General features: G+C 37.0%; 1 protein-coding gene across 6 annotated transcripts in view; it reads right to left on the minus strand.

Annotated features, from left to right (window-relative positions):
* Ccdc15 (coiled-coil domain containing 15) overlaps window positions 1–14267 on the minus strand; it is an 84956-nt gene that overhangs the window by 22033 nt on the left and 48656 nt on the right. For all 6 annotated transcript variants that reach the window (XM_029564483.1, XM_029564500.1, XM_029564494.1 and 3 more), the window contains 2 exons: window positions 13207–13299; window positions 11972–12075 (listed from right to left, as the gene is read on the minus strand). In XM_029564483.1, coding sequence (XP_029420343.1) covers window positions 11972–12075; window positions 13207–13299 — 197 coding nt within the window. The remainder of the gene's footprint in view (window positions 1–11971; window positions 12076–13206; window positions 13300–14267) is intronic.

Here is a 14267-nt window from a genome sequence, read left to right on the forward strand (position 1 = left end):
CACAACTAAACAACTAGATACCAACATTACACTTCTGAAGAGAATCCTGAAAACAATGACATCACTGTGAAACTGTATATAAAAATTTATTTCTACAATCTGGGAAACAACTCATCAGAGCATTTTTCTGTCCTTATTTACTTACCTCTTGTCAACTACTCCTTCCTTCTTGAAAATTTTCTCTTTCTCACCCTCTGTGACACATTTTTTTTTTGCTTGGTTTCTTCACATACCTCTCTGGATCCATCCTTCTCTCCCTGGCAAGCCCATCTCCTCAGAGATCAATACTAGGTATTTTCCTTTCTCATATTTGCTCCTCAAGTGACTTAACCTAGGTCCCTCTACTTTAGTTATCTTCAGTCATCTGTAACTCACAAAGCTACAGCTCTATCATAGATTATGTCCCTAAGATTCAAAGCTGGTTATCTACCTATTGATTTGACATCTCCATTGGATAGCTCAAAGGTATTTTCTTAGGAATAGAGTCCATAGCCTCGGTCAGAATTCTTAAGACAGGAATAACTACCATACAGTATTTTCAGAAGGGAAAATCTAAGTCTAAACTAGTAGTGCTAAGAAGGTTGATAGATAAACAATTACTTTATAAACTAGTTTCTATTCTTCTCTAATGTTTTCAAAGCCTCTTGTGCAAACATACCCCTTACTGGTATGTTATAGAAACTAGAGGTCAGAAGAATGGTGTGAATACTATTATATAATTTCTCTGGTAATACTAAAACATATTCTGAAACTAGCATTAGAGTTTCAATAAAAGAGGTAAGAATGCAAGAAACTGCAAGTTGGTTTATAAACTTAATACAATGGATATGTGTACAACTAAACAACTAGATACCAATATTACACTTCTGAAGAGAATCCTGAAAACGATATCACTGTGAAACTGTATGTAAAAGAATATAGCCGGGCATGGTGGTGCATGCCTTTAATCCCAGCACTCAGGACGTAGAGGCAGGCGGATCTCTGTGAGTTCAAGGCCAGCCTGGCTTACATAGTGAGTTCCAGGAAAGTTGGGGCTAAAGGGAGACCCTGTCTCAAAAAGATCAAAAAATAAATAAATAAATAAAATAAAAATATCTTTCTATAATCTAGGAAACAACCCATAAACTCTTCTTGTAACTCAGTCCTCTTCCATATATAAAAACCATAATACATCCTTTACAAAGTTAAATTAATGTGGACCTAGAACCAAAAATGAGGACTACCTTTTATCTCCCTGGATTTTCTTCCTAAGTAATCACAGAAACTTGCCAACATTAATATGTTCAAATAAAAGAAATTCTGTTCTAAGATGAAGAAACAAGTTTATTCAGTAGTGACAAAGATGCTCTTAGAAAAAAACATCTTGGGAGCTGGAGAGATGGCTCAGTGGTTAAAAGCACTGGCTGCTGTTGCAAAGGACCCAGGTTCGATTCCCAGCACCCACACAGCAGCTAACAAATGTCCATAACTCGTTCCAGGGGAATCTGATGTCCTCTTCTGACCTCCATGGGCACTGCATGACACAGGTGCACTTACATGCAGGCATAACACTCATACACATAAAATAAAATATTTAGAAAATAAAAATAACTTTCCAAGTTGTAAAAAAAAAATCTGCCTCTTTGACATGCGAATTAGTCTATCCTAGCACAGTCTAAATCTTTGCTTGCTGATATTGTTTTTCTGTTCAACCTTTTTCTGTCTCTTATTCCTTAGTTCTAGAAGTATTTTTTCTCAGCAATTTTAGAAATCACTATTAAGAATAATTTAACAAGGACTGAGGATGTAGCTCAGTTAGTAGAATGCTTGCCTAGCATGTACAAAGTTCAATACAGCATAAAAACCAAAACATGGTGGTACATACCTGTAATCCTAGCACTCAGGAAATGGAGGTAGGAAGATCAAGTTCAAGGAGGTCATCCTTGGTTATATAGTGAGTCTGATATCTTGGTTATACAGTGAGTACCAATCTAGACTACATGGGACCCCCATTTCCAGTGATGATGATGAAAATAATAATAGTAATAATAATAATATTTCCTACTGGGACTCGGCTTGGATTTTCTTTCAAGTATCTCAAGTCTACATGCTCCTATCTAAACTTACTCTCTACCTGCACCTCCTTCTTAGTAAGTCTGTGTAATAGAACCTCACTTGACAGGTAGCAGAAGCTATGGATCTAGGACTCATCCTTTAATTCCCCTCTCTTAAAACTGTTTTCTATTCCTTGATACTTTGGCCTTGTTAAAGACTTCTAAAAGGTAACAGGGCAAAATCTGGGATTAAGTCCTAGTTTTGCCACTGGCTATGTAATCTTTATATCAGGCAAATCACTTACCTCTCTAGGGCTCATTTTCTCATCTTTAAAATAAAAATAATAAAATATACTGTATAAAAGTCACAAAAGTGGGGGCTGGAGAGATGGCTCAGCAGTTAATAGCACCAGCTGCTCTTGCAAAAGACCTGGGTTCAGTTCTCAGCAGCAACATCGCAGCTAACAACCAACCTTAACTTCAGTTTCAGGGAATCCGACGCCTCTTCTGACCTCCTTGGGCATTGCATGACATGGGTGCACTTACATACATGCAGCCAGTACACTCATACACATATAAATAAATAAATATATTTTAAAAATCACTAAAATGAGTAAATGAGCTAATGTCTTTAAAGTATTAAAAGTTATGTCTAACACACTATAAGCTTTGGTAGTTACTCCTACCTTGAAGGATGGTTGAATCAATTAAACATGATAATCAGTATAGGACAACTGACCCATAGTAGGGGCTTAACATATAAGGTTTTAAAATTAATTTCACTCTCTTGTTTCATTTCAGCAACCTCCTAACATTTAGTCTTATCTATTCCCACAATGCCTCTAATTGGGCTCCTAACTGTTCTCAGGATAAAGTACAACTTCCTTCTGACGCACTAAGCTCTTTATGATCTTGTCTTTAGTTCTGAAAGCTCGAAGCCTGCCATTCCTTTAGCTCTGATCATATCAGAAATGCCATGTTCTCTTATGAACTGCTGCTTTTGCAATGCCAGTCCTTTTACCTAGAATTTCTATCTTTTCTTTCCCCAATCAAATTCCTTGTCTTATACTATTGCTAGTGATTCTTCAATACCTAGTTCAGGCAGTTGTCCTTCTTTCTGCCACCCTCAATTTTAGTTTCAAAACACAGTTTCTGTGCTCCCACATATTCTTTACCCCCCCCCAATGATAATAGCAGCAACATCTGTTAAGCATGTACTATACCCAGATTCCATGTTAAGCACATTTACATATCTTATTTAATTCTCACAAGCAACTTTACAATGCATATATTATTATCCTCATTTAAAAAGAAACTAGGGATTCCAGAGGTTAGTCATTCAGGTCATAGGTAGCAGAGCTGTGACTTGAACATACATGCTGTACTGTCTTGTAACACTTTATATAAGACATTATAATGATCTACTATTTATCTGCTTCCCCATTAGTCAAAGCTACCTAGTAGGTTCCGTGAAGACTGTTATCATGTTTTCTGTTTCTTGTATCTTGGAAATCTACACGTCTACCAATTAAAAGCCCAATAAATAGCTGTTAATGGGATGAAAACCATACTATTTAATTCTTACAATTGGATAAAAAGAAGGTGGTATCAATTCCTGTTTACAAAACAGACCCATGATTATTTTGGAACGCTGCTAAAGTAGTTTTTTTGCCTTCAAGCTAAATCATATAACCTCCACACAAAGAAAGTATAAATATTTAGTTTCTTCAACAAGGAAAAAGCAAAAGATAATTTTTAATTATTTGCTAACAATATGATTTTAAGTCTACTGATATCATCTGTTAAACAATAAAGACTTTCATATTTTTATAAAGTTAAGAGTATAAATCTAAGGGGAGTAAAAAGATTATCCAGTAGAAAACAGAAATAAAATAAAAGCCTTAACAGAAGAGTTTTAAAACGTCAGAAATACTGCTAAAGAAAAGCACCCCAGTGACTATGCCATGAGCTAGCATATCATAAGATTTAAGTTAGACATCAATACCAACAAGAAAGGTGTATTAGCTTCAGTTACATGAACAGAGCTAAATACATTTCTATTCTGTCTTTAACCTAACAAACCCATAAAGTGCTTATGTATGGGCACTATAGCATTGAAAGATCTTTTACATAGATTAAAATCATAATTATGGCTAATAGATTGAGTAGTGTAAGATAAATCTGGCACAGATAATATGAACTTCCTCAGAGCCCTCCTTACTTTCTGAAGTTGTTATACAAAGAGATTGTACAGAACTACAGTTCTAAAAAAACATTAAGAATATAAAGGTCTAGGCTAGGGATGTAGGTCAGGTGGTAGATTGCCTGCCTAGCATTTACAAAGCCCTGGATTCAATCCCTAGCACCACATAAAGAGGGCATAATGGTACATGCCTGTAATCCCGGCACTTGAGAGGTAGAGGTAGAGGTAGGAGGGTCAGGAGTTCAAGGTTATCCTCAACTACTTAGTGAGTTCAAGGCCAGTGTGGACTATATTAGACCCTGCCTCAAGAAAACAAAAAGATCCTTGAAATAGTTACATACAATTCTACCAAAAACTTCACTAGACAGCTTCTTAAGGATTTTTTTTCCATGATTCACCAACCTAGTCCAACATACATATACACATATACATACATACATACATACATATATACACACCCCGCCTGGTTACATGTTTTATAAGGTAGCTTTTAGATGTCAGCATCTATGTACCTTGGGGTGTGGGGAGTATGTGAAAATAAAAGGAATAGACTAAATAACAAATACTTCAAAAGAAACCATTCTCACTAGCTGGCTGTCACATAAAGTTCTCTGTATTCTTGAACCCTTTACTGAAAAAGGAATAGGATATTCAATGAGAGATGCTGCTTCCAGGAGTCAAACTAATGAAAAAATTGAAAGTAAGAAATACAGGGGCCAGGCATGGTGGTTCACTCAAGTAATTCCATCACTTGGGAGGTGAAAGCAAGAACATAAGGAGTTCGAGGCCATCTTTGCCTCATAGGGAGTCTGAGAAGAGCCTTATATTTAATAAAAAATAAAAAAAAAAGAGGAGGAGGTGGTGGTAGTGGAGGAAGATAACAAGAAGTAAAACAGACCTGTCTCAGTGGCTGAGTGCTTGACTAACATATACAAGACACAGCCCCGAGTATGATCCACAGCAGAATAGGAAGGAAGGGAGGGAGGGAAGGAGAAAGAGGAGGGAAAGAAAAAGAGAGGGAGGGAAAGAAAGGAGGGAGGGAGGATAGGCAGGCAGTCTGGGTATACTGTGTGATCCTGTCTCAAAAAACAAGGGCTGGGCAATCTTAGTGGAGCTCTCTGGTTGTGTAGGTATCAGAGCTGCCAGTTTTCTGAGCCCCTCAGTGCCCCTTGCCAAGACTCACACTGCCATCACATCGAACTACATGTGTTCCCACAGCACCTGTGTTCATCAGCACAGGGAAGACAACACCAAGCCTGAAAATTTATGGTGGGAATTTGGTTATTATGGTTCTAAATCTGCCAATTTCTTAAACTGTTAGCCACAGTCCCATATAGGATGCTTTAATTGAATATAGGGGCTGAAAAATTTAGCAACAGTGAAAAGTGTCTGAATACCTAGTAATTAAAAATTAATTCAAGGGGGCTGGAGAGATGCCTCAGCAGTTAAAAGCACTGGCTGCAATTATGGAGGACCTGGGTTCAGTTCCAAACACCCACACGGAAGTTCACAACTGTCAGTAATTCCAGTTCCTGGGAATCTGACACCCTTTTCTAGCTTCTGCAGGCACTGGATGCAGGGAGCACACTTACATATAAGCAGGCAAAACACTCATAAAGTTTAAAATATTTTATTATTTTTATTTTATGTGTATGAGTGTATTACCTGCACATATGTAAGTGCACCTGTGTTGTGCAATGCCTGCGGAGGTCAGAATATGCCGTTCGAGCCCCTGAAACTGGAGTTAGGAAGTACTGTTAGCTGTTGTGTGGGTGCTGGGGACTGATTCCAGGCCTTCTACAAGAGCAGCTACTGCTGAGCCGTCTCTCCAGCCCCATAAAATTTAAAAAAAAAAAAATTTTTTTTAGAAAAGAAAAATTAATTCAAAATCAAACACACAATGAATTCAAAGTGTTTGTGGCAGGACTCCCTTGTGTTACATCATAACTTCACTGTTGCCTTGGTTCTGAACCTACAGTATACATGCTTGGTTCTGTGTAAGGCATACCTTGGTGTCATGCAACACCAAGAACACTGCCCGAAATACCTCAGTTCTGATTTGAGAACATTGTATAATATGAATTTCAGTTTTGTACATACTAAGTTTCCTACCCTTATAGAAACATGATGTTGTGATTACAGAAAATGAAGACTTTCAATATTTTCATACATCATTCTGTAGGATTTAAGCATCTATAATTAGTACTGCTCTTGATTGTTTTATGTTAGACATGTTTGATTTTAAAAACTGTTGTTTGAATTACTAATTTAAGCTTTATTAAAAAAAATTCATTAAATGCATTTTGGCTTGGGATTAGAAAAGAATTTCTACCAATGTCTAAAAGTGTCCTAAACATACTTCAGTCATTTTGTACTACGTATTTATGAAGTGCATTCTCAGAATTAATGATTAAAAATCAAAATACTGATCAACTCTGAAAAGCAATGAAGATCCTCTACACAGTGAAGATCAAGTAGTCAACGCAAGATTTAATTACTTAAAAATAAATGAGCATATTCATTTCATTAGTATGTAAATTTCCTTTTTCTTTAATAAAGAAGTAGTAAATCAAAGAACTGTTTTAAAGTACATATCTTTATGATTCATTGTCGGTTAATTTTTATTTGTATATATACTTATATACTTGTACACCTGGAACTGCATAAAGATTTCTCATACAAAAAGGGGTAGTGAGAATAAAAAGTTTAAGAAGCCTTGCCCTAGATGACCCCTGTTGCACTTTTAGTATTATATAATGAGTGCATTTTTGAGGTCTCCATCTGTCTGCCTCTATTTATTAAACTTTATCATGGCAGTGACCAACTTTTAACTGTAATTTTTATTAAATGTCAGATACTACCATGTCCATTTAATTTTAGCATCACACCAGAAGACAGGTATTTTAACCCCATATCAGAGCTGAGATTGTTCAGCGGGTAGAGTGCCTGAAAGGATGAGAACCTCCAGTTCAGACCCCCAACACCCATGTAAAAGCCAGGTGTGGTAAGCTCAGAACTGGGGGATGGAGACAGGCAGAATCTAGGGGCTAGCCCATCTCAACTATTGAGCGCTAGATTCTGTTTCAAAAAATAACAGAGAGAATGATAGAGGAAGACACTTGACATTCACCTTTGGCCCCTAGATGCGCTACAAAAAAATTAAAGCTAAGATCATACTCAATGGTAAGAAATTGTAAGCTCCCTTGCTCAAATCAGAAACAATTAATGATACCCCCTCAAGCCACTTCCTCTCAACACTGTATTGGGAGTCCTAGCAAATGCAATCAGACAAGAAAAAGAAGTAAAACGCATATAGATTGGGATAGAGCTTTGTTTAAAGATAGCATGATCATCTATCAACACAGAAATTCCAAAGGAATCACCAATAAACCAATCTTAGAACTAATAGTAACACCAGGGTTAATGTAAAAAGCCACTTTCTTATATGTCAATAAAAAACAGATAAAATTCAGAATGTAAAAAAATGTTATCATTTGCCCTTTAATCCCAGCACTCAGGGATCAGAGGCAAGCAGATTTGTGAGATCCAGGCCAGCCTGGTCTACAGAGCGAGTTCCAGGTCAGTTGGGGCTGTGTCAGTGTCTCAGAAAACAAACAAATAAAAACATTGACATTACCACTAAAGAAAAAGTGAAAACTATATATAAAGTCATAAAACATGAGATCTATAGAAGGAAAACAAAACTATGATGCATGAACTCATAGGAAAACTAAACTCATGAAATGGAAGGCTAAGTATTGTTGAAATGACAATTCTTTCCAACTTTATCTGCAGATTTAGCATAATTCCAATCAAAAGCCAGCCCAGCAAGTTATTTTATGGACACAGACAAACTGATTCTCAAGAATCAGTTTATGGAGAGGTAAAAGATAGCCAACACAAATGAGACTGGAGGACTAAAACTCAAGAGAGAAGTCTCAGACAAGCCAAGCTGCCTAGAAGACTGTCAGACCAGTGGAGCTTCCTAGAAAAAACAAGAGACCAGCCAGGCTGCCTTAGAAGAGACACAGACCAGCTGGGCTGCCTGGAAGAGACTCTCTCCAACAGGTCAAACTGCCTTCAAGTTGTGTAGTGAGCTTCCAGCTTTCATGAGCTGTCACCCATGCTAGGGTGGGCTTTGGTGATGCAGCTGTCTTTGAGTCATTACTGCTCCTATAAGTGACCCCTCACCCATACTGCTATAAATGACCCAATAAACTCACTGGTTCACACAGCTGGATTTGATATCATCATTTCCTTATCTGGGGTGAGTAGATCATATCTCCCCAAGAATAGTGCTATACAACAGTATGATGGTACGTATCTATAATTCCAGTGCTTAGGTGGCTGAAACAGAAGGATCATGAGTTCAAGGTTATCCCGGACAACATCCCGTTTCAAAAAAAAGCAAATAAACAAAAACACACCTCAAAACTGGGCATAGGGGATCCAGCTACAATCTCAGCATTCAGGAGGTGGAAGCAAAAAGATTAGCAGTTCAAAATCATCCTTAGCAACACAGTGAGTTTGAGAGCACCCTGGGCTACATGAGACCTTGTCTTAAGAAAACAAAACAAAACAGAACAAATGACGGGATGGAGAGATGGCTCAGCAGTTAAGAATACTTGCTCTTGCAGAGGATCCAAGTTCCAAGACTGAGGTTTGGTTCCCAGCACCCATATAGTGGCTAAACAACCATCCATAACTCCAGTTCCAGAAATCTAAATCCCTCTTCTGACTTCCGAAGGCACTGCATGACATGGGTGTACTCACACACATAGGCAATATACTCATACACATAAAATAATAAAACATTACACAAACAAACCGAACAAAGAAAAACCCTCAAAATGGATTATAAAGCCAAATATAAAACACAAAACTGTCTAACTCCTAGAAGTTAACAGAGTTGAAAAATGTAGATGAGTTAGGCTATGACAATGATTCTCTAGGTATAACACTGAAAGCACAATCCATGAAAAAGAACTGATAAACTGGGTTTCATTAAAATTAAAAACTTTTACTTTGAAAAAGACATTGTCAAAAGAATGAAAAAAAAAAAAAAAACTACCACAGACGGAAAAATAAATACTTCAAAAGATTTGAGAAAGAACTTTGACTCAACATATACAAAAACCCACTTAAATTTAAAATAAGAAAACAAAGACCCAATTAAAAATAGTCAATGATGTGAAATGACATATTACCAAAGAATATAAACAGATGGTAAATAAGCACTGAGAGGATGCTCCACATCATATGTCATCAAGGAACTGAGAGTTAAAACAATGAGATACCATTATTCTAGGTATATACCTATTAGAACAGCCAGAGCCTAAACATCAATATGCAGCAATACCAAATGCTGACAAGGAAGCAGAGCAACAGGAATTATCACTGCTGGAGGGAATTCAAAACTTACACTCTGGAGCCGGGCGTGGTGGCGCACACCTGTAGTCCCAGCACTAGGGAGGCAGATGCAGGTGGATCTCTGTGAGTTCAAGGCCAGCCTGGACTACATAGAGAGTTCCAGGGCAGCTGGGGCTACAGGGAGATACTGCTTCAAAAAGACAAAGAAAAAAAACAAACCAACAACAAAAAAACTTACACTTTGGAAGACAGTGTGGCAGTTTCTTATAAAAAAATTAAAGCATACTTGCCATATGATCCAGAAATCAGCTCCTTGTATTTACCCAAATGAGCTGAAAATTTACGTCGGCAGAAAAACTTGCACAGCAAGTTTTATAGTAGCTTTATTCAAAGGTTGCCAAGTCTTAGGAGTCATTAAGACATCCTTCAGCCGGTAAAAGGATAACTTCAAACAGTGACATATCCACATGATAGAATACTATTTAACGTTTAAAAAAAAAAGAAAAGAAAAAAAGAAAACGAAGAAAAAAGCAGCTATTGGGCTGGTGAGATGACTCAGCTGGTAAAGGTACCTGCCACAAGCCCTGGGACCCATTATGGTAGAGCGACAACTGACTCCCACATGATCCCCATGAATGCATGCACACACACAATAAATTTTTTTAAAGCTGTCAGAAAAAAAATTTTAAAGCTATCAAACCATGAAAGAGGAATGGAAGAACCTTAAATGTACACTACTATGTGAAATTAACCTGAAAAGCACAGCATTCTAGAAAAGGTAAACCACTACAGAGTCAGTAGAGTAAGCCAGGAGAGGGCCTAAGGAGGGGGCAACAGGAAAAGCATGCATTTTTCAGGGCAATGGAAATACTCTTTATCATATGTGTGTGGATATATTTCATTATTACATACTTGACTTCACACCAAGAGTGAACAGTAAAGAATACAACAGACTTTGGGTAATAATATGCTGCTGTAGGTTCATCAATTGTAACAAACTGTAACAGTGGAGAGAAGCTGTGCATGTCTGGAGGCAGGAGATATATGGGAACTCTGTCGGTCCTCAATATTTCTATGGTTCTAAAACTGCTGTAAAAACTTGTCTATTTTAAGACCTCAAACAAGTAGAACATGGTAGTGCACACCTGTAATTCTAGCAGCTGGGAGGCAGAGACAGCAAGATTACTGCAAGTGTGAGGTCAGCTTGGTCTACATAGGGAGTTCCTACATAGTGAGACTGTCTCAAAAGGGAAATAAAAAAAATATATATACATAGACATCCAAAAACATAGCTGTTCACTATCTTCAATTATTTTATCCAGCTAAAAGTGATTATTTCTACTATGGATCAGAAGGCAAAACCATAAAACTATTGCCTGATCTGTCCTCCCTCCATCCCTCTGTCCCTCCCTCTGTCTCTCCCTCCCTTCCTTTCTGTAGAAATGGGAATAGAAAAAGAGCATGTTTTCACTATTAAAACAAAATCTTCCACATTGTGAACCAAACTAGTTAGAAAAAAAGGAAAAGCAAAAAAGGAAATAAATGTATTGTTTGAAATAACTAAGGGCCCTAGGCTGAGTGTCCTCAAGGTTGCTGAACCCAGACTTAGGGTGACCCTACAAGACAACCTTGCATCTTGTTTAGTGTCTTGAGTGGCGTTATCTTCTCTGGTCTCTTGCTATTGCTTTGACTTTTTGAGATTGGCTCTACCTTAGGGTAGCTTATAACTCACAGAAATCTTCCTGCCCAGGTTCCTCTGCATTCTTTTATCTCAGAGCAGATGTCCTTCAACAGCACCATCCCACCCAAACAAACCTCAGCACTCACCGTTTTAGGAGAACTCGTCTCTGCTTCACAGCAGCCATATCAAAACCTAGGTCTATGGTTTTGTGAATCCGTGCCCTCACTTCTGCACTACAGAAGAAATCCTTATCACTGTCTGCATCATGTACACCTAGTACTGAGCGAAACTGGAATGCAGTGGGACCAGGAGGGAAAGTTCTCAAAAGGAAAACAGGGACAAGAATAGGAGGTAGGAATTGGCTAGGCAGTTGAGTTAAAAAGACCCCAAAGAACAGTAGCCAGTTTCTTGGCTAAAAGTCAAAATGTCCTTGGGACTGTAAGCAACATACTCTGTTCCAAAGGCCAAAAATGTCAAAAGTATTTGGGAGCTTGCATCTAATCCTTAAAAGATTTTAGGGTTACCTCTTCAGAGGGGGGAATGTTAGAGTAGAAGCAGCTAGGGATTGATCCACTGAGCTATACATCCTAGCCCATACCTTATGATTTCTAACCTTTAGCCTTAGAAAGCATTACATTATCTTAATGGTAATTTAAGCCTCAGAATGAGAATCAAAGAACTTACTTTTCAATTTTCTTCTTTTGTTCCTTTTGCCTTTTTTGTTCTTTCACTTGTTCTCTCTCAATATCCATAAAAAGCCTTCTGTGTCTCAGGAATTGCTTTTGACGCTAAAACAAAGAAGTTAAAATTAAGACTATTTACAGAGAACTTTCCAAAGAAGGAAAATATTCTTATTCTATGGAGAAGAAAACTATAAGATACAAAAGTTACATGGGACTAAGTCAGGCTATAACAACATACCCAACAAAAATTTTATGCTTTCAAGCACATACCTTTTTTGTTAATAACCAGTGAAAAAGCAAATTTACTTTATCCTCAGTAAATGCTAAAATAGTTATATGAGCTGAAGAGAAATCAGAGTATTAGTTTACACTTAGTAAATATAGTCCACTTGTTAATAGTACTTAGGGAATGGTTATATTTGATACAGTGCAATGTATATTTACTCTGTGCTCTCAAATTGTATCATAAAAGCAGGGCCAGAAGGAATATATTGTTATATAACAGAATGACAGCCCATTTCACTTTTCAAAGCTAGAATCACAGCACAAAAACACACTCTAAGACTAGCCAAACATGATAAGGAGAAGCACAGAAGGGATGAAGTGTATTGGAATCACGCGTGTAAATGGGGCAAGCATAATAAAAGCAAGTGCTACTACACTGCGCATAATCTGTTTATACCTCTGGATTTATGCACTCTCTTTTAAGGACACATTACTCAAAGGGCTAGCATATCTATAGATATACTAGGATGATATATGACCTTTTTGTTTAAAAACAAAAAGTCTTTAAAACCTAATTTGAAACTCTTGTTATTGAAGATGCATCACCAGTGGCAGTTTTGAAAAACATAAATGCCCCAAAGCCTTTCTGCTAGTGATTCAATATATCTGCACTGGGTACAGACACCTGCAATTTGAAAAATGTTTCACATCTGAGGCTGGTGCACATAGCCAGGATTTAAAACTGTCAGTTTAAACTAACTTTTAATTGAAGGGGGAGAGAAACATTAATTTAAAATATTCAGTTATGGTGGTAAACACATATAGCTAGAGAAATTTACTTGGATCGTATATTTGATTTCACATTAAAGCACCTGAAATCCTAGGAGCCTGGAAAAGAATTTAAACAATTGATAATGACTTAAAATCTTTGGAATTTATTATTTTAATGTGTTGGAATCCAGCACATTGCTTCCAACTTCACAAAACATCAGGAACAGCACCACTACATACCTCTTTCTTGTCTTCTTCTTGATCCACTCCAGACTGAAATGCTAAAAAAGCTTGGAATCCAGTGTCCAGTCCTGTCTGATACTCATCATAAACCTGTTAAAAAGCCCAGGTACAAAGAGTGACAAAACTGCCAGCAGTACTGTGAACCCTCTTGATATATCTGTCTACTGATTGTTTCTTTCTACAAGTAGCATGGCATGGAAGAAACAGAGGACGATTTCCTACCATATTTTCTAGAAAAGCCTTATGGCCTAAGTTTCCACACCTACCCGGACATTATAACAGTCAAGTTATAATCTCCAACTTACATTTCTATGCTTATGATGAACAGTCTGGAAAAAAAAATTTTTTTTTTTTTTTTTGGTTTTTTTGAGACAGGGTCTCCCTGTAACCCCAGCTGTCCTGGAACTCATTATTTAGACCAGGCTGGCCTTGAATGCACAGAGACCCGCCAGCCACTGCCTCCCAACTGCTGGGACTAAAGGCATACGTCAGCATGCCCAGCCCATAAACAAAAACTTAAAGATTCAATTTACATTACGATCAAGAAGAATAAAGTTCTTAGTAATGAATTTAACAAAATAAGAATGAATTTTATATTCTGAAACCTGGAAAAACACTGAAAGAAACTAAAGGACACCTAAATAAATGGAAAATCATCTTGTGTTCATGTATTTGAAGACCTAATATCATTGTTCAGATGATGTCTACAAATTGATCTACAGAACTAATGAGATTTTCCTCCAAATTGCAGCTATTTTTTGGTAAAAATTGGCAAGATCATCCTTAAATTCCTACAAAAATGTAAGAGCAAGAACAGCTGAGATAATCTTTTAAAGATTATAGGATTTACTTTTAACAACACTCTACAACAAATAGTCAACAAAGGTTCATTAGTACAAGGACATAGATTAATGGAATACAATTCAAAATTCAAAAATAAACTGTTACATTTACAATCAACTGATTTTCGTTTTTTAGTTTTAATTTTTAAAATTTTTTTAAATTTAATAATCACATGATTAGAAGCATTTCATTACAGCTTTAACATATTCAGTAAC

This window comes from Nannospalax galili, unplaced genomic scaffold, assembly GCF_000622305.1.
Source record: "Nannospalax galili isolate Female #2095 unplaced genomic scaffold, S.galili_v1.0 scaffold690, whole genome shotgun sequence".
Taxonomy (NCBI): Eukaryota; Metazoa; Chordata; class Mammalia; order Rodentia; family Spalacidae; genus Nannospalax; species Nannospalax galili.